At 32.4% G+C, this 25,433-nt stretch overlaps 3 protein-coding genes and 1 non-coding gene across 6 annotated transcripts; 2 read left to right on the top strand and 2 right to left on the bottom strand.

Moving 5' to 3' along the window:
• Positions 1-535: 535 nt before the first annotated feature.
• LOC131954826 (polypeptide N-acetylgalactosaminyltransferase 11) lies at positions 536-7,980 on the bottom strand. The gene is made up of 13 exons (XM_059318615.1): positions 7,718-7,980; positions 7,064-7,438; positions 6,810-6,891; positions 6,335-6,501; positions 5,886-6,013; positions 5,381-5,625; positions 5,126-5,243; positions 4,848-5,000; positions 4,529-4,660; positions 4,030-4,116; positions 3,845-3,952; positions 3,484-3,645; positions 536-3,041 (listed from the first exon to the last, which is right to left on the bottom strand). The coding sequence occupies exons 2-13, from the start codon at positions 7,305-7,307 to the stop codon at positions 2,910-2,912; spliced, it is 1,758 nt and encodes a 585-aa protein (XP_059174598.1). The 5' UTR covers positions 7,308-7,438; positions 7,718-7,980; the 3' UTR covers positions 536-2,909.
• LOC131954828 (polypeptide N-acetylgalactosaminyltransferase 11) lies at positions 7,974-15,217 on the top strand. 3 transcript variants are annotated; one of them, XM_059318616.1, is made up of 13 exons: positions 7,974-8,062; positions 10,108-10,408; positions 10,524-10,605; positions 10,699-10,865; positions 11,339-11,466; positions 11,686-11,930; positions 12,054-12,171; positions 12,294-12,443; positions 12,666-12,803; positions 13,484-13,576; positions 13,689-13,793; positions 13,884-14,021; positions 14,125-15,217. In XM_059318616.1, exons 2-13 carry the CDS (start codon positions 10,189-10,191, stop codon positions 14,257-14,259), a joined length of 1,719 nt encoding a protein of 572 aa, XP_059174599.1. In that variant the 5' UTR covers positions 7,974-8,062; positions 10,108-10,188; the 3' UTR covers positions 14,260-15,217. The 3 variants fall into 3 exon arrangements, with proteins under 3 accessions (XP_059174599.1, XP_059174600.1, XP_059174601.1); XM_059318617.1 differs by lacking the exon at positions 7,974-8,062 and adding an exon at positions 8,366-8,400; XM_059318618.1 differs by lacking the exon at positions 7,974-8,062 and adding an exon at positions 8,439-8,476.
• On the bottom strand, positions 15,218-18,645 carry LOC131954829 (protein LSM12 homolog A-like). The gene is made up of 5 exons (XM_059318619.1): positions 18,476-18,645; positions 16,463-16,593; positions 16,244-16,353; positions 15,890-16,019; positions 15,218-15,704 (listed from the first exon to the last, which is right to left on the bottom strand). Exons 1-5 carry the CDS (start codon positions 18,624-18,626, stop codon positions 15,636-15,638), a joined length of 591 nt encoding a protein of 196 aa, XP_059174602.1. The 5' UTR covers positions 18,627-18,645; the 3' UTR covers positions 15,218-15,635.
• Positions 18,646-21,157: 2,512 nt separating this feature from the next.
• Trnar-ucu (transfer RNA arginine (anticodon UCU)) lies at positions 21,158-21,230 on the top strand. Its single transcript has one exon. It is a non-coding gene; the product is annotated as a tRNA-Arg (tRNA).
• Positions 21,231-25,433: the final 4,203 nt, after the last annotated feature.

Genomic DNA, 25,433 nt, shown 5'->3' with positions numbered 1-25,433 from the left:
ACTTTTTGTAGGCTCTTGTATGACTTTCTTTCATCTGCTAGGCTAGTCTTGTGTGGCTTTCAATGCTCTCATTTTCCATATATTTAATGACCTAAGATCATTTTTCATGGATGGGGTAGGTGGTGGAAGGTTCAATTTTTTTTGCCTACATATTTGCACACACAAAGGCAATTCATTGGCAATAATCTATACTACAGTTTAAGTATACATTTTAAATATGTGTAGACCTATAGGTCTACATGTGCACACATGTATGCTTCACCCCCCTGATAAAGGTATAATAGAGTGACATCATTTATGGATCATAATTAGTTAACTAGTCTGCACCATTAGAAAATACACATTATGGCTTATGTGAAAACTCATCCAAACTATTGTGCTATCATTGCTAAGCTAACCTTGACCATAGCATAACACTAGTAGAAAAATATTGCTTCTCATACTTTATTTTTAGGGTTAACTCTGTGGAAAAATTCTAACAATAAAATATAACAGACTTACATACGGTGAGATACATGAATTAGAAAAGAAGAAATGTATTAAAAGATTGTTTATTATACATTTTCATCAAATCAAATAGTGATTATAAAATACCACACCCCAAAATAGTTAAATAAACAAGTACTCATCATCATCATCATCATACATCCTTATCAGAAACAAAATGTTCCATTATTCAATTATAAAAGTAAACAATGCTGATGAGAGTTTGGCTTTTTCTAAAACTAATGCTGTAAATGAATAGACTGGTTAGCAAAATGGCCAACCACCCTCGACTTATCTGACTAAACTCAAGAGACACATCAAAAGACTATCAAAAGAGAGTTGTGGTGGTAGTTATTTCTGAAATAGGGGAATTGATGTGAGAATGTAGGGATAAGAAGTGAATTAATTTATTTAATTTAACATATACTTATGCACAATAAGAAATATTTTGAAAGTCTATGCAAAAATCAAAAATATAAATATATAACCAAAATGATTTTAAAAAAATTAAATTAACAGTTTTAAAAAATGTATGTACTTGTTAACAAAAGCACAGTGAAAAGATCATTTTTTAATGTCAATACCCTGGTGTGCTAGTAAACCATTAAATATAATAATATAAACTGTATTAAATACATTGTACAATAACAATATGTATAATGCTTTTACTAAATTGTAAAGCTAAACAATGACTAGAAAAATGTTTATTGCCTTTAAAAAAATTAATGAAAATTTTTTACACAGTAAATGAGCTTGATGTATTAATATAATCAAATAATACATTTAATATGTGTATTTTGACAATTCAAATTCATTGAAAATTCTACCAAATAATGTATCAGGCCAAGTAAAAAACAAATTCATAAATATTTTATTTGCTAAAATGTGTTCATAAAATATAAAATGTATTGTTTTAAGTATAATGATTACATTTTTTTAATGGAAGAATATTTTCTGGTCAAATAATTTACAAAAGTCTCTCAAACTATTAAATTTTTTTAAATTGCTTTAAATGAAAAGAAATTTAAAAAACAGTCAAAAATTTAATTACACATTAAAGCTTTCATTCAAATGCAGTTCCATTTTTAAATTATTATGAAGTATAACAAATATCAAAATAATCTTTTTCGAACATATCACAATGGTAATCATTTTTTTAATATAATGCTTGAAAGTGTAACTCTGAGCCATTAGATAACTAACAGAAATAATGTACAAACTGTTAGAAAACATTTTTTTTACATTTCAGCAGATCTATTCATCTGCAAGTTTACATATTTGTTAAATTAAATTTAACTATTAGCAATTATATAAAAGTGTTAAGTTTGAGGCAACATTGTATAAATGGTCGATAGCTTTTGATTGTATACTTACAGAACATTAAATTAATCTCATAAGTTTGCAAAAAAACAACACTAAATAAGTATTTATCACCATTGCTTATTTCAGTCACACCACCTAAGAGGTTTAACAGCCACATTATAATCATGCCACGTAACAACCAGCATAATGTAACCAACCCTGCCATGTAATTCTTGCCCTCTCACGTAAACTCCCAAACAAAATTTTAACATTATTTGGATTTGTGTTTAGTCCCTAAACCCAATGAACTTTAGTTCATCTCCTTTTACTACCATAAAATAAAAACTGCTCCATCAATTATAAAAAAAAACTAAAAAGAAGGTTCATAAGCAATGGGTAAATTAACACCCAAAGAAAGTCAAGCATAAAAAAAAATAAAATAAGTTATATTATAATTGTGAACTTAACATTCTACAGGGAAATCAGAACCCCACAATAACTGGTGATCAAATCTTATTCCATCACTAGGTATATATCACACAGCAGCACTTTTTCTAAAGTGGCTAGCATAATGTTCTTACAATATAAAGTATTTAAATAAAACACAAAAATAAAGTGATAGGTATAAAAACACATTATTTAAATTTACCATGCATACCTGTTGTCAATAATAAAGTATTATATTAGCAACCTACAGTCTAAAAAACACTTAAGCTTTCTTTTTGTATAGAGAAAAGAGATGTTGGGGATTTAAATTAATCTACAAAAACAACAAATGAAATCTAAGATCAGTCAGACTAATGTAGTTCAAAATGTAGTTAGGAATGTCATAAGTTAAGTATAATGATAAAAACATTAAAAATAATAGTTTTAAAATGTATAAATTATTTAAAATAATGATATACAACTTCTTGAAAAAATTATCCAGATTTAATTTAGGTGAAATATTCTACGAATAGTGCTCTTTTTTACAAAAACAATTTTAATATTTTATTCTTTAAAAAAATCAAAACTTGACAAAAGAAATTAAATAAACTTCTCAAGACTTAACATAACATTGTTTAACCAACAATATATGGTTGCATTTCTTTGGCAGCCTGCATATTGTTATGTTATAATATTTATCTAGATTGAACTGTAAATAACTGTGCACTTGTATAAGAGCAAAGTTTCATTTTTAGCCTCTCTTCTTTTTGCGCAATAGGTGCAGATAAACACTTTCCACTAGCAGGGTTAAAGAGAAGAAAAGATTCCTGAAATAATATAGCACAATATACATTGCTGCATTGAACAACATTCATGTTTCAATTATTTTTTTCTTTATAACCTAATTAATATCGGATGGTATAGCTCTAGACTGCTAACCGAAAGTCTCAAGTTTTAATCCAGATTCAAGCCAGTTGAAGGTCCCTGAGTCCACCCAGCTATGATGGGTACCTAACAAACTTAAAGGAAAGTAAAAGTGGCTGGGCATAGTGCTGAGGTGAACTATACTTCAGTTGCCCCTAGAATCGTCAGGTTCGAAAAGGAAACTTTACTTTTTAATAACCTTAGTAATAAGAAAAACACCAAATATACTTTAGTTCTTTTTGTTAATTTTAACACATCACAAGAAGCAATTTGTTTTAAAAGTAAAAGAATGAAAAAATAGTGGATGGTTAGAAAAATACATTATACAACAAAAAATAGACTCACAGTGTTGTTTGGATCCTGTTTCTGTATCCAGGTCTGTGCTCCACCACTGGAATGGCACTTCATGACATTCACGGAAGTGGACTCAGTTTTGGTTTCTTTTGTCTCTAAACAAAACCTTGTTCCTCGCAGCTTGATTTGATAATCTTCAGTTACTAGAAAATCCTAGGAAACCAAATTCATACTTATTAAAGATACCTGAACAATAAATATTAATAAATTTATTGTTAATGAATCTCATTAATTTTAATGATCACTGAACATCCAGGACAGAAGTCCAAACTAAATTTCACATGTAGTTTCAAACAATAAATATTAGGGTTTAAATAAGAATAGTAAAAGTGACTGCATAAAAATAACATACTGGTACCAATTTTTTAATATTGTGACATGATGTTAAAAGCAAAAAATCTTCCTTGGCAGGTGGATCTGACTGTGGCCTGATACAAAGTCCTGATGGCGTGTGTATCAGCTGAAAATGTAGAGTGTAATTTAGCTAACACCCACTTAAGTAATTTTAAATGTGATATACAAAATGAGTTTACTTACATCTCCTTGGAGTTTAACTTTACTTTCAGGAAGATCTTTTTTAAGTCCTAAAGTGTTAGGAACTTTAGCTTTTTCTCCTGGAACAAACTAAAATAAAGTAAAAACAAGCTGTAAAAATACATTTTAATACAAAATAAAACTTTTTTTAAATGGTGAGGTGTTTTCTTGACAAAATGAATAATATCCTAAGGAAATTGACATATACAGGTAGTTAACTATATTTAATCTATAATTGTGTCTAATACAATTAAATGCTGAACAATATGTTTAGAGGAAGAGAAGCTGAGGATAAAATATTGTGTACATTAAAAAGAGAAACAATGTTGTAATGAAGATTGTATTAAATTGATTAGTTCAGTAAAGTGAAAATTTGATTATCTTCGTTTGCCTACAAAAATGATTAGTAATAGGATATTATATATATATTACTGATAGGTTATTTAAAAAGTACAGGTAAATATAATAATTTAATATTTATAAATGATAAACAAATAAATACCTGTTCAGGGTGAATATTTTCTAAAAACCATTTAAATGATTTACAATTCAATCTTTTCCTCAGTTCTACACGGCTATCAATATTCCCAATATCCATGCTTTTAGCCAAAGGACGCAGATCATAAAAATGTTTCTGTTAACACACAAATAGAATGATACCAACATGAGAAATAAACAAACAATGCAAGCTTTATGTTTTTGAACTAATTCAAAATACATGTTTTGAAATCCATATAATTTTTCCAGTAAATTTTTATTAATTATGAATTGTGCAGTTGGGGAAAATATTCTTTTATTAAACATTAGCAAACCAAAATGACCTTGTACTCATCTAACCAAACTTCAGCAACTCTTGCAGAGTTTACTGTGGCAGTGTCCTTCCCATCTGGAGCAGCATAAGGACGAAACTGCCGAAATACATGGGCTACTCTTGAACAAGGTACAATCTCAAGTCTTCCACCACACTGCCAAATCTATACATAAAAACAATTTATCTTCAAAATAAGTCAGTTTAAAGCAAATAAAAAAAAAACAAATAAAACACTGCTTATCAATCATTTAAGTTAGTTTTTGTGTTTAATAATCTTTCAAATTTTACCCTGAATGATATCTCCATATTTTCACCACCCCAGATCTCCATCTCAGAGTCATATTCACCTAACTCATAAAAATAATTTCTTTCCATGGCAAACAGCCCACCTGGCATTGTTGGAGAGCTGTAAATATTTTTTTTTAAACTGAACATAACAGTATTAAATGTAAAATTAAAGTAAAGTCGCATATTTAGCTATAGGTTAATTAACACAAATTAATTTTTTTTTAAAGTCAAAAGTAAAATGATAAAAAAACCAACAGAAAAGGATTGGCATTTTTTTGAACATCCAATGAATCTTTAAGTGGTAGAGGTTCCCAGTTGTGCATCAGAGACCAGGTAAAGCCTCCTCTCATGATGTCAGCACTTCTGTAGATCATGGTCTCTGCCTCTATAGTGTCCACTACAGGAACAACAACAGTTGTTCTGTCTTTAGCTATTCTATCCAACAAAGGTTCAAGCCACCCATCCCCTGCCTCTATGTGACTGTCAAGAAAGACTAGAATCTGAAACATCAGAATATGAGTTATAGCATTATGCTCAATAAGATAGACTAGAATCAAAAGAGAATAAACGTTTTTAAAAATAAAAATGTGCTCTTCTTCGACTATGGGCTATTTTATACAATAACTGTTCATTGGCTGCCATATACAAGTTTCAAAGTGGAAATATAAATATTACAGTAGTATGACAGTAACTTTTATGATTATAATACATATTTTTTTATTTATTTTGAGGACAAGAATATTTTTTTTATAATGCCTACCTCACCAGTTGCATGTTTTGCTCCTTCCATTCTAGCTCGAATCAATCCAAGTCGTTCTTTGCTTCTAATCAACTTTACATTGGTAAAATTCTGATCTATGTATGCTTCTAGGTCTTCCTTAAGATGATCTGGTTTGAAATGTGTAAATAAATGTGCACGATAAGAAGCACTTAATTTCATACCATTTTTTTAGCTTAAATGTAGGTGGAATTATATGTATCTAATGCAATGTGAGAAGTACTAACGCTATTAAATCTAAAGCCAAAAATAAAGCAAACCCCACTGCAAAGCAATAATAGGAACTTGATCTGTAGCCCAAGGGAATTTCTTTTTAAATTATATTTAGCTAGTTTATGCATAAAAATAAAAAGACTCCTTTAGCCTAGATAGCGATTGATTATTAAAATATCAAGCAACATACTGCTGCAACATCATTATAAAATATTTACCTAAAGAGCTATTATCATCAACAAGAATAATTTCTTTTAAAAGTCTTGAAGGAGTTTGTGAAATAACACTGTGAACACTACGCAGTAGTGTTGACCAAGCTTCATTGTAGAAACACATTACAATACTTGCAGTAGGTAGTGTCTCTGAGTAAACTTTTTTAAAACAGCTGCAAAAATATAAGGTGATTTTAATATTTTTCATACTCCTCATTTAAAAATATTTATTTTGAAGGAAAATGACTTTTAAAAAATATTAATAATTAATTATTCATAATTTTTAAATTTACTATTGCTTCAAAGTGTGTTATAAGTACAGGCTTTGGGTAAATGAAGTTCTTATAGGTAAGGCTAAATTTTATTTGAGGAAAAGATAAGAGAGTCACATTACCATTTGTTAAATGAGAAACTATATGCTACACTAAGTGGTACTTTAAATTGTAAATTTAATTGTAAATTATTTACACATGTTACTCACGCTGGATGTTTAACATTAGGAACAGCGCGAACCAAACCAATTTTTTCACTCACATACTCATTAAATCCATGTTGAAAAAAACCTTGATAGTACATAAAAAACATTTTACATTACATTCCAAGTAATAGAAACAATATTAATGATTTGTTATGCTTTTAAAATTACTACCCATGATTAAAGTTTTACAGTACATAACAGCATAAAAGGCAGAAACCTAACTATAAAATAGCAGTAACATAACTATAATAACTTACCTTCTAATTTTCTAGCTTCCTCTTTTTGATTTTGTAGCATACATAAATTATATGTTTCAATTTCTGAATAATTAGGTAATATAGAATTTATTCTGCATGATGGTAAAATTCTTTCCATGAAAGGCACTAGGCATATATTCAGGTTTAAGGTTGTCAAATAGTTTACTTTGTAATAAGTTGCAATAGAAACTAATAAAAATATAACAGCTAAAACCAATGACCACTTGCCACTGACTTGTTCCATATTACTAATAGTAATATTATTAGTATTTACGAATTGTTTAGTTATTAAAAATTCTAGGTAAGAAAATTGTTATTTTATGCTGCTCCTCAAAACCATTTATCTTGAATTAAACATGCTCCATCACAGTGTGGCTGCAATAATAATAAATTTATTTTTAAATATAAAATAGGGGCATAGTATAGTATAGTATAACGTATAAATTATAAAATAATAGACTTAGATCTAGTAATAAAACATTTATCTTTGTTAAAATAATTATAACAGGCCAACAGGCCTACCTCTAGTGACCTATACTAATACTTTAGTATTTCAGAAGATTAAAAAAAACTCGATGAGCATTAACTTAAGACAATACAATTTTGCAAGTTTCAATAGATCTTATATTTAAATATATTTATATCTCTACTTACTCTACTTTAATCAAAATTGAAAATTATTATTAATTTAGATTTTAGATGGTTTCTTTCTGAATTCTGAAGCGCCGCTCAACTAACTTCATTAAGGTCAGGTAAATAGATAAGAAAGATACAGAGCATATGACGATTCTCAGACTTAAAAGAAGAGAGCTTATCTTTATATACAGATTTTTTTTTTTAAATTTTTTTTTTACTTTGCATAAATAAACTATATTTTTTAATGACGTTAGCTAGCGTAGTTATGAATAAACTTCAATGAAGCAGTGGGGATAACAAATATGATTAAGCTTGCCAGATCAAAACTTTGAAAATAAAGTAAAAATAGAATCTGAAAACTAGGTAAATAGGTAATTGGAATAAGAACTAGAATCTACAGTTTAGATTTAGTAAAAATATAATTTAGTAAAAATCATAATGATATTTTTCTTTTCTGTAATAAAAGGATTAGAAATCAGGCCAGTCATTAAAATGTCTGAAGTCTTACAGTTACAGCTCTGTACCTTGCTTACTAAACCGTCCTCTGGAAGTAAGCGCTTGTATGGCAAGACCAAAAATGAAGCGAGCTCAACAAGACTGAATTTAAAACTGCTAAGCATTAGACTTCAGATCATGATCAAGATTCTATGTTGTCAACCCGTGTATTATTATGGTTTGTCAACATATCAATCATCATTCTGGTATGCCTAATCGCTGACTTGTCACAAGATGACACTTATAATTTTAAAATACATAGATTCTAATAATTCTATAAGTGTAATTGACTAATTGATATTATTTATATAGTCTACACTCTACACTACTAAGTACATATCAGTTATTAAATGCCGCCTAATAATTCTAAATGATCAAATGTAAATGCCAAATGGAGGCTAGTGAGTTGACGAGAATCCTTCCGTCATGTTGTTGACATGGAATAAAAACGTGCTTTTTAGATTTTGACCATAGAAATAATAAAAAATTAGGATGATATTTTGAGTCATCCCTTTGAATCCCGGTCAGAATGTCCCCCCGTTGTGGCCTCAACCAACCGGCGGGCTTGTTGCATTGAGAAATATAAACTCAAAACAATAATATATTATAAACAATCTCCTTTCAGTAGGTCAGGCCACATACCAGGCACGCACAGTGTTGTGTGTCGTGCCTTAACCAAAATAAACTATCTCCCTTAATTATTAATTATCATTAGATATATTTAATTAGTTAATTAATTTATTTGCTAATTTATAAAATTATGTATGATGCTATAGCAGTAGGTAAGTTACGGTAAGTATAATTTTTTTAACTATGTATTTGTACTATAAAGAAAGTATAAAGTTTTTGTCTTGCATCTACTGGACACCCTTTGATAGGCTATAATACTGGTAAAGTGTGGAGGTGTATCTGAAATTCTTACAGCATGTGAAAAAAATATTTTAAATAATTTTTATTTTTGCATTTGTATTAAGTATTATGAATTTGTATTGATGTTTTTTTGTTGGGGACTTAAAAGATAATCCATAAATGGCATAATACATTTTAATCACCCACCTTTCTGTTTCCTCCTCACCTATCTAATAACAATTAATATCTAGGTGAAACTAGAAAATCAATGTTTCTTGACAGTGCTATTGCTATCCAGAGTTTCTTCCAGGCATCTCTTCGGGGGGGCAAAGCCCCCCCCCGCAAAAATTTTTACCCCCCCCCCCCAAACGGAATGAAATTTATATAATTTATATAGAGAATATATACTTTTAACAGTGTCCGCCCCCCCCCCCCCCCCCCCCCGAAGAAAGTTTACTGCGCCCCCCCCCCCCCGAAAATTTCAAGTGCCCCCCCGGAGAAAAAAGTCTCGAAGAAACACTGTTGCTATCTTGTATACATAAGGCCCAGTGGTATTCATGATTTTGTTGTGGAGGAGGCAGGGGGGTGGGAGGGATCCATTTTTTAACCTAACTTTAGTTACCCTTTTGGACCTTGAAATCTGTGGGGCAGATGAGGTAGAATTGCACCTGTTTCTCTGACCTTGACATAAATAAAGTGATAGTGTAGTCAACATTATGCCCAGCTGCCTTTATGTTCCCAAACATGAGTAAGATATCCATCAGAGCTGAGTGTGCTCAGAAACATCATACAGAATGAACTCAAGTCTTTGATGTTAGCATCTATCTGCTCTACCTCTGACCCCGCCTTCCCATGTTCCCCCTAAACTGGGCCTTAAAAGAGAAATATTTTACATTAAAAATTGTAATCTTTCCACTTTTACAATTTTTTGTCCAAGTAAAGTATATAAAGCAGTAAGTCCCTTTCTAAAATTATTCTACCTTATTATTCTGTAAACCTTGAATCCTATATAAATAAATAAATTAACTAAAAGCTAGAATAATTTCACACATTCTTTTTTTCAGCCTAACTGTTGGCAGCCTTTGAAGGAGAAAATACTTAAACTCTGGCCGGTGGTTATGATAACCTGAAACCTTGTAAAAAATATGTTAAGAATAAAGCAAAAAAGGCTTGTACTTGCATTAGTGATATTTAGTGCAGTCTTTTGGTTTTTCTTGTATTGGAACTTAACAAGCTTCTATGCTTACCATAAGAGTTTAAGGGCTCACCAAGAACAAATCAATGAAATTGATATCTATAGTGAACTGTATTTAGCAAATCTTGCAACAGTGAAAACAGCGGATGACCAGAGAAAGTATGATGCAGGTGAGCATTTAACTTTCGAACAAATGACAGTCATAACAACCTCTATCTGTACCTTATGTATTTATATATAAAGACATAATATAGTTACGAACATGTAGATTCTTTTAATCAACAGGATACCATGCACACGCTTTCAACCAGATGTTAAGTGATAGATTAAGTTATACCAGACCACTACCGGATTTTCGGAATCAAAGGTAAAACTATATAATCATTTTAAAAATCAATCTAAGTTCATTTCTGATTATATAAGTAACTTTTTAGATAACTATGTTTTGTTGTGCCTTTAGGTGTAAAGATATGAAATACTCAGAGGACTTACCGAGTGTGAGTGTCATAATTTGTTTCTACAATGAAGCAATGTCAGCCCTACTGCGCACAGTGCATACAGTTTTGTTGCGTTCACCTGCTCATCTCATTCATGAAATAATTCTTGTTGATGATAACAGTGACTTTGGTTTGTAGTAGACCCTTTATATCTAGAAAAATGTTTATATTTTTTTTTCAGGTTGGAGATTAAAATATGATAATTACTTATGTGTTTGTGGGAATTATATATTGTTTTATGAAATTACCAGTAAATTAGGTTTTATTTTATAAAATCCATAAGTCTATCTAAAGTATATCTTTGTTACTAGAGAGTAGAATGATGTGTAAAAAGGATCTGTATTAAGTTAGAAGTAAAATTAATATTTAGTGAAAAATATTTCTAAAATAAAGCTACAAATTCTTAGCTTCATTTGTTTAAGTTGTTGAGAAAAGTTGATGATTAGATAGTTTTAGTAAAAAGCAAAACTAATTTTCATTAAAGCAATTAAAACCTATCTTCACAAGAAATTTTTCATATAAACATTTAATTTATGCAATTTTAAGCTTTATTGTATGTAATTTAATTTCTTGTCAATATTTTTATTATTCTAAAAAAAAAAGCTCATCTGAAGACAGACCTTGAAGAATATATAAGAAGTTTTCTCCCAAAAGTTAAACTGTTTCACACTACAGAGCGTCTAGGCCTGATTCGAGCTAGAATGTATGGAGCAAAGCAGGCTACAGCTGAGGTAAAGTACTAACTTCTCTTGTTATTTTTATTTATTACATCTGCTTTGTAAATATTGATTAAAATTCCTAGAAAAATATTTTTTTGTCCCCTGAAAAATTGTGATTTTTATATTAAAATTGTAGCTGTCCACTATAAAATACTTGGACTTCATTTAATTAGCATTAAGAAAAAAGCATCTTAAATTACTAGACTAATGTTATAATACTTTTATCCCCAGATATTGCTGTTTCTAGACAGCCATTGTGAAGTGAATATTGGATGGCTAGAACCACTGTTGGCCCCAATTCATCAGGATTCCCTCACAGTTTCTGTTCCTATAATGGATATTATTGATGCTGACACCTTTTTCTATGCAGCATCAGATTTAGTAAAAGGTGGCTTTAACTGGGGAATGCATTACCAGTGGGAACCTCTGACTCCTGATTTAGCCAAGAAAATATTTGAAAAACCAGATCCATATGAGTAAGTCTGTTCAGTGGTGTATATTATCAAATAAACTTCCTTTTAGATTTAGTAAAATAATAAAATTTGTTATATTAACAAATTACTTTTTTTTCTTAAAAATATTGTACTATTTTTTTCTAGCTCTCCAACAATGGCTGGGGGTTTGTTTGCCATGAACAGACAATATTTCCATCAGCTTGGAGAGTATGACAAGGGAATGAATGTGTGGGGAGGTGAAAATTTAGAGTTATCTTTTAGGGTGAGTCTTAATTTTTTTTACAAGGTTAAAAAAACATTTGGAGTAATTGCAGGTGCCAAAAAATGTAAGCATATTTTCTAAAAAATCAATAATTAATTAATTGAGAAACATCATTTTTTTAGATATGGCAATGTGGAGGACGTTTGGTTATTGTACCTTGCTCACGTGTGGGGCATATTTTTCGAAAAAGAAGGCCTTATGGGTCACCAGTTCAAGATAGCTTCACCAAAAATACACTAAGAATGGTACATGTATGGTTGGATGATTACAAGGTATTGACTTGAAACTTCAAACATAAAAATTTCCAGGATAGGGCTAGTGTAGTATTGCATGTGTTCATGAAATTATCTTAACTTGGCCCGTTTATTTATGGGGTCCACTAGAAATCAATAAAACTGAATATATAACACGAGTTATTTACAGATCAATTTAAATCTAATACTAATTTAACTATACTATATTAAAACTACCACTTATGTATTATCTTTTTACAGCGTTATTATTTTCATATCAATTCACGAGCAGAAGATATGGAGTTTGGTAACATAAATGAAAGACTTGAACTCCGCAAAAAACTTAATTGCAAATCATTTCATTGGTATTTAGAAAATATTTATCCAGAGCAGCTAAGTGTAAGTTGTATTTCTTGGTCTTTGTAGTATTAAATAATCTTCAATATTCTCAACTGTTGACCAGTTGTAACTGCTAACATGTAACAGCTAAGAAAGAGTATAAAGGAGAGTTCATCTTTTTCTGTGATCTCAAAGCAATGCTATGGACAGTTCTAACCCCAGCCCACTGACCCTGACTTAGGTTGGTAGGCCTACCACTACTACCAGATTGTGATGAGTAGACTCAGGGACATCCTAGCACTCATGTCCAGAAAACAAACTGGGTTATTTTTGCAATAAAAGTATTTTTTACTTAATAAAGTTATTGAAACAGTTATTATTAATAGTTTATTGACTAAAGTATTTTGACAGTACCATGACATCAACTTGTGAACATAAGTTTGTTTGATAAAGAGTGTGTTCAGGAGAGGCGATGGTGGGTATCATATGGAGAGGGGGTGGGGAATTGCATGTATTAGGATGTTGGGGTAGGTGTTGGGACTTCATGGTGCTGCAGACAGACCGCTTTCCCAATATAAACTGGGCCATCTTCTAATCACTGAATTTCTAAAAACATAAACTGTTATTCTACATTGTTATCGTTATTGGGAAATAAAAAAAAAAAATTATGAACTAATGAGTAACCTAAAAATTGTACACATACCTCTGAAACTGATAGGATTTTTTTTTTAATTTTTCAGAAACTACCTGATTTAAATAAACAATTGAATGCACAAAACCAAGGCAATAAAGATGTGATAGCTTCAAAAGTTATTGTACGGTCAAGAGGTTTGGTAAGTTTTGAGAATACTAAAGACTGTCAATGTCAACTAGAAAACGAATAGTTCAAATCAAAATTTATTCGGTTAATTGTATATTCTAAAAACTAACTTTTTAAATTAACAGTTTAAACATGCGAGCTCTGGTTTATGTGTAACATCTGAGAAAACTATATATGACAAACGAGCGCTGGTTCATTTAGACATATGCAAGCCTGGAGACAAGGATCAGGTACATTATAAAAACTTTGTTTGTTACTGTAGTTTAGTATTGTTTTACAATAATGGGCTTCTCATTTGTTATAAAACGTTTTTTCAACAGCTATGGTTTGAAACAGAACAAAAAGACCTTCGACTTGGTAATGTATTATGCTTGGATCTAAACAAGGATGAAGGGCCTTATGCAAGACTTATGAAATGTAAAGGGTCAAATGCTCAGACTTGGATCTGGTCGAGGAAGGTAATCTTTTTATCAATCAAATACATTATTAGTTTTGCTTTTGTATATGTTTACAAATGTTTTTTAAATATAAGATTGTTAAAGTGTTTACATTTTTTCATAGGGCAACAAGCATCAACTAATGAATTTTGGCACATCTTTGTGTTTGAAGGCCATGGGAATTGAGCCTGGAGCTTTAATTAAAACAGAGAAATGTAGTGATGACCCTCTTATGCTTTTTACTCTTGTGATAACTTGATAATTATTTGAAGATAATTTTTACTTCCAACCATTCCAAAACATTTTTACAATGTGTTTATAAAGGAATCAGAAATGCATCTTAACATAAGCAATATAACCTACCAGTGGTGCCTTGCTAAGAATACATGCATTCAAGATAATTTCTTTGTCTAAACAACCATGTATTTATTGTTAAATTCATTAATTTAAGATGAAAATTCCTGGAACACAGTCGCTCATCTTTCTATGCCCATTATAGGGTGCAAAAATAAATAGAATCTCAGTGAAGTGTGGTTGTGACAGTACATTTTATAAATTTAATTTTTATATGTCTTTTCAGAAAATATTAAGTCGGTCTGTTATGGCTAACAACTTTCTTAAATGGCCCATGGTTTAAACTGTTTATTTTGTAAAAGCTTTGTGATTGTTCATGCATATGAATACTCTTCTTCCATTGTTGACAAAGTTACCTGTAGTTACCTTAGTACTACAGCCAATATATCAGTTGTGTACATTTGTTAATAATGCAATAATGTATTTAAAATGTGGTACATCATTTTTTATAAGTGTAATAATACTGTATTATGTTAATACAATGAGTAAGTGTAAATGGGACCTGTTAAATATTTGTTGATCTGTACACTTTTTTTATAAATGTATATCAAATTTTTAAACTATTCTTTTTAAAAATCTACAACAAACTTGCTTTATGAATTTTTACTTCAATACCATAATGCTTTTTGTTAGTCTTTTTAAGACCCAGAGACTTAGATTAGATGACATGTAGTTGTTTATGTCATGTATGCACATTTATGTTTCAACCATTTTAAAATTACATTATGAACATCAGCAACAATTTTCAAAGTTATTAGTATTGTCCTTTTTTTTTAAAAATAATTGAATGTTCATTAAAAGTAATGCCATGCATTAGAAAGTAACCAAAAATGTTTTATTAAATAAAATTAAACTTTTAGAAATATTGTTGTCAAGCATTTCTTTAATTGTAACCATTAAAGACAAACAGTATTTAAACCACCTTTTAAAATAGTCACATAAATTGCTGGATTTGCATACAGAATATCCTATCAAACATAGCATTCAAACTTATTAGTTGCATAAAGCAAGATCTAATTTTGTTTATTTGATATAACTTATAAGTATAAATTATCACTTTTATTCAGTCATTAAAACAATTTTGAAAAGAAATACACCACAAAAATATATTTGATTACTAAAGAAATAGCAAAGATAATTTTACCCACCAAATTAAGGAACAACCAATCAACTTTTCGTCTTCATTTTTTATAAATTCATTTCACTCTCTTGCTTATATAACTGCATTTATATCATAAAATGTTTTCCAATAACAAAATCATGAACAGTTGCCATTTTAAATTAACGAACTGACTGCGCTCCTCTGCCTTGCTTAGCCTGCTTGGCTTCCTCCTCATGGTGTTTCTCAACCTGCAGAAAAGACATTTGTTTCTCATGAAACAAGATTTTTAAATGCCTAAAATAATATCCTTAACTTCAACTAAAAAGAAATCTATATTACCCTTCAGTTATCACTATCCTATAATTAAGCTTGTTGTGAGATGATTTTCTATTTAGATTAAATTTTAACTTAGCATTATATTTTAGTTACATACAATTTTTGAGATGTGTGCCAAAGCTTTACTTCCTTCTATACAGTGGAGATCTTTTGGTCCATATGGTGGTTTGATCGTAACTTCTCCTAATACAACAATATCTTGATCTTGCCATCTGCAGTCACTTATACTGTAATGAGATTTAATTCACTATATAACTATGTACTATATCATTCAACAAAACAACTAACTTTTTCAATTTAAAAGACATTATTTTAAACTTTAACTGCAAAGAAAGCAGTAGTAGTAACATGGAGATCACAAAAGAGAATGAGTAAAGAACAGGCCTTTAATATACCATACAACTTTTAAGCCTAATCTAACAAAATTCAAAGGAAATATGTGACATCTTACGTTTTTGAAATTGTATTCATTAGCTTTTGCCCCTCAGGTGATACATTAACTCCAATGTAGGTTTTTTGTTTAATTCTGTCCTTTTCTTGTTCTATAAGACGCTGAGAAATCTACAGGCAAGATTAATAATGTTAAACAAATGTCTTTTTAAATATGCAATTATTTTTAAAACAAGAAAGTCCAATCATTTGCAAACAAGAAAATAAATTGCTCACATACCTTGGAGACATTAATAAAAGGCAATGGCTCAGGCAATCCAGACTTTTCTTCTAGAACTTCAATTTCAGATACATAATCCAAGTTAAAAAGGTAGATGTCAGATAGCTGAGCAACACTTGGTGATGGTGTCTCTGATATTTATAAATAATATTTAATAGGTATTAATTTCAAATGTTATGATGATCTCTAGCTTTAGTTTTCAATAAGATTAAATTAAGTTACCGCTATAAAATCAACAATGCACACTTAAATAGGCATGGCATCCAAAAGATAATAGAACATGTTTTCCAATGCTAGAAAACACTGATCAAATGTATACAGTCAAAGTTCCTCAAACAGTTCAAAATTGTTTCAAAATTTTAACATTAGACAATTTTTTTTTACTGAATAGAAAGTTGTAATATGATAAAAGACTATTAAAAATACTTTGCAATGGAAAAACTATCCAAAATCAACTACTTATCTTACTGTATAGAATGCAACTCATAGCCCTTTTAGCATTTTATAACTTTCAATCCAAGACATTTTAACTGGAAGAAAACTCCAGGTCACCACATAAGAAAACTAGGCCTGAATTTGTTGTTTAAAATTCTTGTTTTTTTTTTAATATTTATTTTATGAAACTTGATAGAATAAAAATAATATATCTTAGTAACATCTATGTAGACCTGTACCCTATAGCTATGAGCAAGCAGGGTTGCTAAGCAACATCAAAAACATGTAATCATATAAAGCTAATTAATAGTGTGCTTGAAGTTATTTTGCCAATAGTCTTATTTCATCGTCCAAGTATGTCTAGGTATTTATTATTGTTTTTTTAATGAAGTCACGATGGAATTAGTATAAAATTTATTGAATGATGTACTGTAAGAATTCTACCACTGTCGAGAATTGATTAGGCCTATAACAAAATAATATTATTATCAATAATAAGAATATTTTTATTATGTTATTGTGGAATTAGGCCCTAATCATCCGATAAGTCTGATAAAAGTTTTAAGACACTAAGACTAAGAGTGCAACACTGTACTCACTGTCAACAAACAGTAATGGTATTAACACTGATTAGGCTATACAGTGATTAGATCATTAGAGGTAGATCTAGTATTCTGTACTATAACTAGGCAGGCCCTAAAATAGGCCTATTATTTAGTATTAATATTAAATTAAAATTAATAGTCAATTTCCAATAACGGACCAATAGTCAATATATACTTATAGTGAGTCAATAGCTGCCCTTGTAAAAAAAAAATAACACTAATCTACTAGCTACTTTATCATGTGAAATAAGGGATAATTTTAGTTTTAGATACTGATGTCCGATAATACTAATAGACTCTTCAAAAATAGGTGTGTTAGGTTGTTAGTAGTATTGTAATCTCAACTAACTTAACTAACTATACTAGGCCTAATGGTTAGAAATTAGGGTTCGGCATATGGTAAGACTAGGGTTGTATTTTAGTTAACTACCAGTAACCTAGCACCCCTTTTTAAGGAAGATTCTATATTCTATATTGTATTATCGGGACACTGGTTTTAAAATTCAGCCGAAATAATTAAATATTAATATGAGCTTGACATCAGTCACAGTTGAGAGATCAGTATGCACACTAACTAAAGCACTAAATTATATATAGGCCCTATAGATCTAATAATTCTAATTATATAATTATGTGTAGGCCTAAAGTTTGTTTTTTTTCTGCTTTTTTACATTCAATTAAAAAAAGTCTGTAATCTATTGTTTTAGTTTAGGGTAGGCCCCTTCGTAAAATCGCCTGATTTAGTTTTATTTTTATTATTCATGTATCTATAATATTTGACACAAATATATCACAATATACTTCTATTAAAGCCTTGACAATGAGGTAACTTTTTGTACATTACTAGCCGCGGGCGATTTTACGTACCTAAAACGATAGATTACCAAAAAGTCTCTCACTCAGCTGAGCGCCAGTGGTCAGTGGATTCACGAAAATATAAAATTTAAGATATAAAGTTAAAATAAAATATTACCTATGGATAAAATTTTAGTATTATAATCAAAAGACCTCACAGTTCCTTTATAAGTGTCATTATGACAGTCTACAATACGTATAAGACTACCAATACTAAAAAATTCATAATTTTCAGCAGGATTCATGTTAAGTTCTTGTGTTTTCCTCATGATCTTCTAATAACTTCCCTTGTCTCATTTGGCATAACGGCGGAAATGAATTACTTTACTTTTTACCATAACAATATATTCCAATTATTGACTTTCTTACATTTATACTCTAGATAATTTGAAAAATCAATTTAAAATTCGCATTAAACATTTTCAAGGATTTCCCATATATAAAGTTTGAAAGTTGAGCAAATAATACGAGTAATTTTTCATGTTATTGTACATGCTTAAACCTTCTTAAAATAAAACCTTAACTTAAAAAAAAAATACACTAATTCTAATAATACCTACCCCTGCACATTATCCTCTAAGTCTTGGGTATGGGCCGACATGTAGTCAGTTTCATCTCTTAGGAAAATGCAAACTCCACCCCCCCCCCACCCCACCCACCCCACCCCACCCCCACCCCCCCCCACCCCACCCCCACCCCCCCCACCCCCCCATATTCTCTCTCTCTCTCTTTCTCTCTCTCTCTCTCTCGAACTAGAAATAAAATATAGGCCTATACTCTGAAGGCCTATAGAAAATATATAGGCTACTTTTACCAGTCAAGTTCGCCCCTTCCCTTCTCGCCCCCCCCCCCCCCCATTTCCCAGTGCTTCAAGTATACTGCTCCCCCCCCCCCCCCCCCACGGTGAAAGATGTAAAAAAAAAACCGGAATGTTTAGGCCTCTATAAACAACTATAAAAAACCATAGACATATAGATAAAAACACTTCAGACAACAACAACAAAAAAAGAATTTTAAGAGTTAAGTAATTTATTTAGCTTAGTTTCCTCAAGTGACTATTGTCACAAGTCGTCACAAAAAAATAACAGATCACACCGCACCACTAAAAGCAGCATTAATCAAATGAAAATGTGCATGCTTCACGCCAGGTATTTCCTTTTTTTCACTTTTCTACCCCCCCCCCTCCCCCATCCGTTGCAAATTGTCACAAAAAAGGTCTGAACCCTCCCCCTAACAATCCCTTTTTAAGCAAAATTTAAAGTAGTAGTGGTAGACTCGATTGATAAATGAATTAGTTATAGTTATAAATAAAAAGCTTAAATAATCAAATATAAATACTTAAAAATAGTCAATGTTGTCTTAGTACTAATTATATAATCTATATATATCTATATATATAATTCTCCTCTTCGAGCCGTTAGAAAACAAGCTGCAAACGCTCTCCCTACCTCCCCACCCCTACATGGTTTTAGTGAGCTGTGTTCACTCTAAATGTTTACAAGCAGAGCCAACGATTTTAAACGTAGGGGGGGGGGGGAAGGAAAGGGGGGGGGGTTATGGTCCTTAACGAGCTACTTATAGTGTTTTAAAGAAATATTTTCAGTGTCAGCGTTGGTACTGTCGAATTCACAAATTATGAATTATTGAAAAATAGAAACAACTAAATAGCGGCGTATGTTACGCCGCGGGCCGGCTCGTATAATATATATAATTCTCTTCTTCGAGCCGTTAGAAAACAAGCTGCAAACGCTCTCCCCTCCCCACCCCTACATGGTTTTAGTGAGCTGTGTTCACTCTAAATGTTTACAAGCAGAGCCAACGATTTTAAACGTAGGGGGGGGGGGAGGGGGGAGGGAAGGAAGGGGGGGGGTTATGGTCCTTAACGAGCTACTTATCTATCTATCTATATATATAATTCTCTTCTTCGAGCCGTTAGAAAACAAGCTGCAAACGCTCTCCCTACCTCCCCACCCCTACATGGTTTTAGTGAGCTGTGTTCACTCTAAATGTTTACAAGCAGAGCCAACGATTTTAAACGTAGGGGGGGGGAGGGGGGGGGGGAAGGAAGGGGGGGGGGGGTTATGGTCCTTAACGAGCTACTTATAGTGTTTTAAAGAAATATTTTCAGTGTCAGCGTTGGTACTGTCGAATTCACAAATTATGAATTATTGAAAATTAGAAACAACTAAATAGCGGCGTATGTTATGCCGCGGGCCGGCTCGTATTTTGAATCGAATGTAGATCTAAAGTAATTAAATTTAAGTAAAGAAGTAGATTCTAGATTCTATGTCTACCCAGCGGAGCCAGGTATTAGGCCTACTATTAGATCTTATTATTCTTATTAGCCTATTACTTTTGAATTTGTCTTTTACTATTAGTATTTGTGAAGGTCGAGCATATTTGTTTTATTAATAGTTATCTTTTATAATTAAAATGAAGTTTATTATTTTACTGTCCTTACATGAAACAAAGTATCGAGAACTGCATTTGATCAGATTCGGCTACTTTAATTCTAAACGCAAACAGTATTACTAACAGTATTTTTATTTAGAAATTTTGTCCACATATTTATTTATACGAAACTGTCAATAACAGTATAAGGATCTTCAATTCCTAAGAGTTCAAGTTTTTTAACGTATTTTTCCTTTTCCGCGGGTGCGGTTCTTTACATACAGTGAACGCGGCCTATAGTATGTCTTGATGTAGGCTAGGTAAGTTTTCCTTAAACAACTATACAAATCTTGATTTGTCTAGGCAATCAATTGGCCAAATTCGTTTGGATTTTTCTGTATAGAAGTATGTCCCCGTAGCGCAGTGGATAGCGCGCTGGACTTCTAATCCAGAGGTCGCGGGTTCGAATCCCGCCGGGGATGAAGTTTTACTTAATTCGTACCTATTTTTTAAAGTAATTTGTTTCAGCTTTGAACTTTAATTATTCCCGTAGATTTTCTAAATCAAATCATGCAGAGCATTATGTAGTTTCCGAAGCAGTGAACAGAAAGATTTTGGAGTATGCGATGGCGGTAAAAACTGGAGAACCCCAGTATGGGGTCATCCACAAATGATGTCACGCTTTTTTTGACGATTTTTACGCCCCCCCCCCCCCCATCCATCACAAAAAGCCCCCCCCCCCCCCCAGAGGCGTAGCGTGGGGGGCGGCGGAGAGGGGACATATGTCCCCTGGCGCCGACCTTAGGGGGCGCCAAAATGGGTTTGAAAAACAAATTGAAAGTTTGAGGGGGGGGTGTGCAAATCGAAGGTTTGAGGGGGGGGGGGTTGCAAATCGAAAATTTGTCCCCGGGCGCCGGGAAAGGTCGCTACGCCTCTGCTCCCCCCCCCCCCCCTTACAATTGCAGTTTAATTTTTCTTGAAATACGTCTGAATTCTGTCAACAGAGTATTTTAGCCAATTCCTATTACAATTTATTAAATAGTATTCTAAAACGCGAAATAACGGCTAAAATTTGATTTCTAACATTGCTTTTTTATAATGCAAAAGTATGATCTCGACGTCACACCATCTGAACCCCCCCCCCCCCCTCCCCACTACGACGACCCCTATCGAGCATCACATTTAGATGTGAGCCTACCAAAGTACCATTAAAATTATTTCCCGAATAAAATGTAATCTATATAGAAAACATATGCTTTTACTTTTACCAGTTTCTGCCCCCAAATTTTTTTTTTAATGGGTCAACTAAAATGTCTTGAGATGGCCTATGAATTTTTTTAAGAAGATTTTGTATTGGAAACCTTACATACAACGTCAATAGGACATACCTAAAAGACCGCCGTTACCAGTGTTTCTTCCAGACTTTTTTCTCCGGGGGGGGCACTTGAAATTTTCGGGGGGGGCGGTAGACTTCCTTCGGGGGGGGGGGGGGGGGGGGGGGGGGGGGGCGGTAGACTTCCTTCGGGGGGGGGGGGGCGGACACTGTTAAAAGTATATATTTTCTATATAAATTTCATTTCGTTCGGGGGGGGGGGGGGCGGTAAAAAGTTTTCGGGGGGGGGGGGGGGGGGGGGGGCAAAGACTCCCCCCCCCCCGAAGAGATGCCGTTACATAATACGACTTTTTAAATAGGAAATGACGTCACGCTATATGGTATTTAAACAAGAATAATTCTTCGTCATAAAATGACATTTTTACCTCGACTAAATCATTTAAAGTTAATATGTGAATTCATACCCAGAACACTTCACATTCACTATTGTTGTATATTATAAAGATCTAATTATTAGGCCATACCTATAACGTATTTTTATTTAAAATGTCAATAACGTGCGCAGGCCTATTCTAATTTTCTTTCTTGCCCTACATGGCACATTTAGTGATTAGCCTCGGCTCTAATTGACTACAAAGGTAAGGAAGAACCGTAGCAAACTCGTGAGTGGCCATATCTTGGTATTTAGAGCTGCTTCATTATTTATGCTTTATGTTATGCTTAGCTTTTAACACTTATATTTACACTTAAAGCGCTGTAAATACTGTGATACAAGCTAAGTTTGTACGAAGCCTACATCCCATGTGTTCAATTTTAATTGATTTCTTACAGTCGTAAATTATCCAATGTTTTGGTAAAATAGTCCGATCACAAAAATTTCTAAATAAAATTAATATTGAAACTAAATGCATGTGATTTTTTTAAAAAGGTCATTGAAGCACAGTCTGACAATATACAGAATGAGAGTTGGAGAGTTGGTTGATGAACCCTTGAAACGGCCTCCGACAAACACCCCAGTCAAAATAGCCCCGACATATTGGCTCCAGTCAAATGGACTCACCTCATACTGACTTGCGACATATAGGCTCCCAACAAAAGAACTCGCGACCAGAGTTTCTTCCAGGCATCTCTTCGGGGGGGGGGGGGGGGGAGGGGACGAGATGGAATTTATATAGAAAACATACTTTTACCAGTGTCTCCCCCCCCCCCCACCCCCGGAGAAAAAGTCTGGAAGAAACACTGCTCACGACAAATGGGCTCCCGATAAATGAATTCTTATCGTATGACCACTTTTGGCATAGGTTTTGTCCAACGCTCCAACAACACACAGTTTCTACCTCTACACTACAATATATCCTCTTTTAAAAACAGAATGAAAAAAAAAAATTCTTCATGAACCAACAGTAATTCATCTTAAAAAATCCAGCCATTTACAGCAAAGTGCCACTAATTTAAAAGCGAGTTCAGAAGTTTGAATGTAGGCCTATGATATAGATCTACATGATGTTTACAGGATAAACAAACTTTTATTTTGATAACCTACAACCACAAGCATACGTGGTATTATTTAAGGGTGTTGGCCAAGCAAATTCTGAAGAGTACTGAAAGTGAAGGGGTCCTACTGGCAGGGGTCATATAAATGTGGCCATTTCGCCGGGAGACTTGTAGTCTCAACAGGAACAGTATTGACAGGGGCCCTTTTATCGGAAGTCCTAATGACGGGAGCAATTTTTCGTTGGCCTTTTTGACGGAGTCGATGTGACGGACCCTTTTGATGCAACACAGAGTTGGTCTATTGAGTTGATCAGGGCAAATGTCAATCAAACCAACCGCTGGACTTTAGATGATCAACAACAAGGTGTGACCTCAATCATACGATTCTAAACTACGCATTTATTTCATCAACACCTATATCAACATGCCTACCTTAGCTACGAGAATCTTCATGTTTTATTTATATTGTTGTTTGAGAAACTGAATTGCAATAATTATTAACTAGCGCTGACTTTCTCAGAAAAGAAATGCCAAAAAAAAAAATTGAGACTAAGATGACCAGAGGAAGTAGCTTAGTATGTTGTACCAATTACAATAAATAAAGATGGTAAAACAGAGGCCGTTCATATTAGACCTTGGGAGTTATCCATAAATGACGTCACGCTTTTTTTGGACGATTTTTACCTCCCCTCCCCCCATGGCGTCACATCTCAGCCTACAACCCCCCTCAAAATTGCAGTTGAATTTTTATTTAAACATCGATATTTTTTCCAAAATCGTGTCTGAAATATGTCAAAATAGAGTATTTTAATCAATTCCTATTATAATTTATTAAAACTGTTTTCTAAAACATTTCTTATTTCTTATCTATAAAGCAAAAGTGTGACGTCGCACCATCTTAACCCCCCTCATCACAAAATTACAGACCCCCCTCCCCCCTACGAGTGTGACGTCATTTATTGACGACCCCTTGGAGCAGAATGAAATAGAGATAGCCCTTTCCAACTTTTACCCGTATTTTCAGTATCAAATTACTGCAGTAAAAAGGGGGAAAAACCAAGTTAGGATTGTTCCCGATATTATTAGTTGAGTTGTATCCCTTCCCAAGATATTGTTTTCTATATTTCTAATCAAAACAATTAGGATCTAGATTTTAATAAGTGTAGATACTTGTGGCCTATAAATTGTTACTAGCTAGGTTGATTTAGCTTAAATATTTTAGATTTAGTTGTCAATTTAAAATTTACAAAAAAGGTGTTTAAAAACTAGCTACACTACCACAATTCAACAGAGAAACTTTTTAATTGCTAATAATGTGAGGTCACATTTGAAAATTATCCCCCCCCCCCCCCCCCCACAGTATCATAAAATAACTATATAATTAGCCATTAGCATAAGGAAGTAAAAAAATCGAGCTCATTTAGTGAGACCTAGATTAAAGATTAAATTATAATATATGTTATGATAACTAATTATGCCTAGGCCAAGTGCATTAATATATTTAGATTTATTATAGTTACAGTATATGTTACTTGTAAGTTGTAGGTTAGATTAGAATAGGCTAGAATAGTCTAGAGCGTAGAGAGAAATGTGTGTGAGTTGAGTTAACCCTGGGGTGTTTAGGTATTGTTATCCCCAGGTCGAGTGCAGGTATAAAAGCTGAATTGTAACGGGTTTATTAGTTAGTAGCAGCTGGGGACGAGGGTTGTTTTGTAGTAATGTGTAAAGATGAGAACACATAAAATATTGAACATTTTCTCAGATCTTTTTGTGCATTGAATAAAACTCAGCCGCAACAGCATAGAAAATGAAGATTACAAAACTTTAAATTATTGTTGCACATGATGTGTATCATTCT

Source organism: Physella acuta, unplaced genomic scaffold, assembly GCF_028476545.2.
Source record: "Physella acuta isolate Inbredline_101_S28 unplaced genomic scaffold, ASM2847654v3 ptg001034l, whole genome shotgun sequence".
Classification (NCBI taxonomy): Eukaryota; Metazoa; Mollusca; class Gastropoda; family Physidae; genus Physella; species Physella acuta.
Note: the sequence above shows the minus strand (reverse complement) of the source record. Positions and strands in the feature narration are given on the sequence as shown.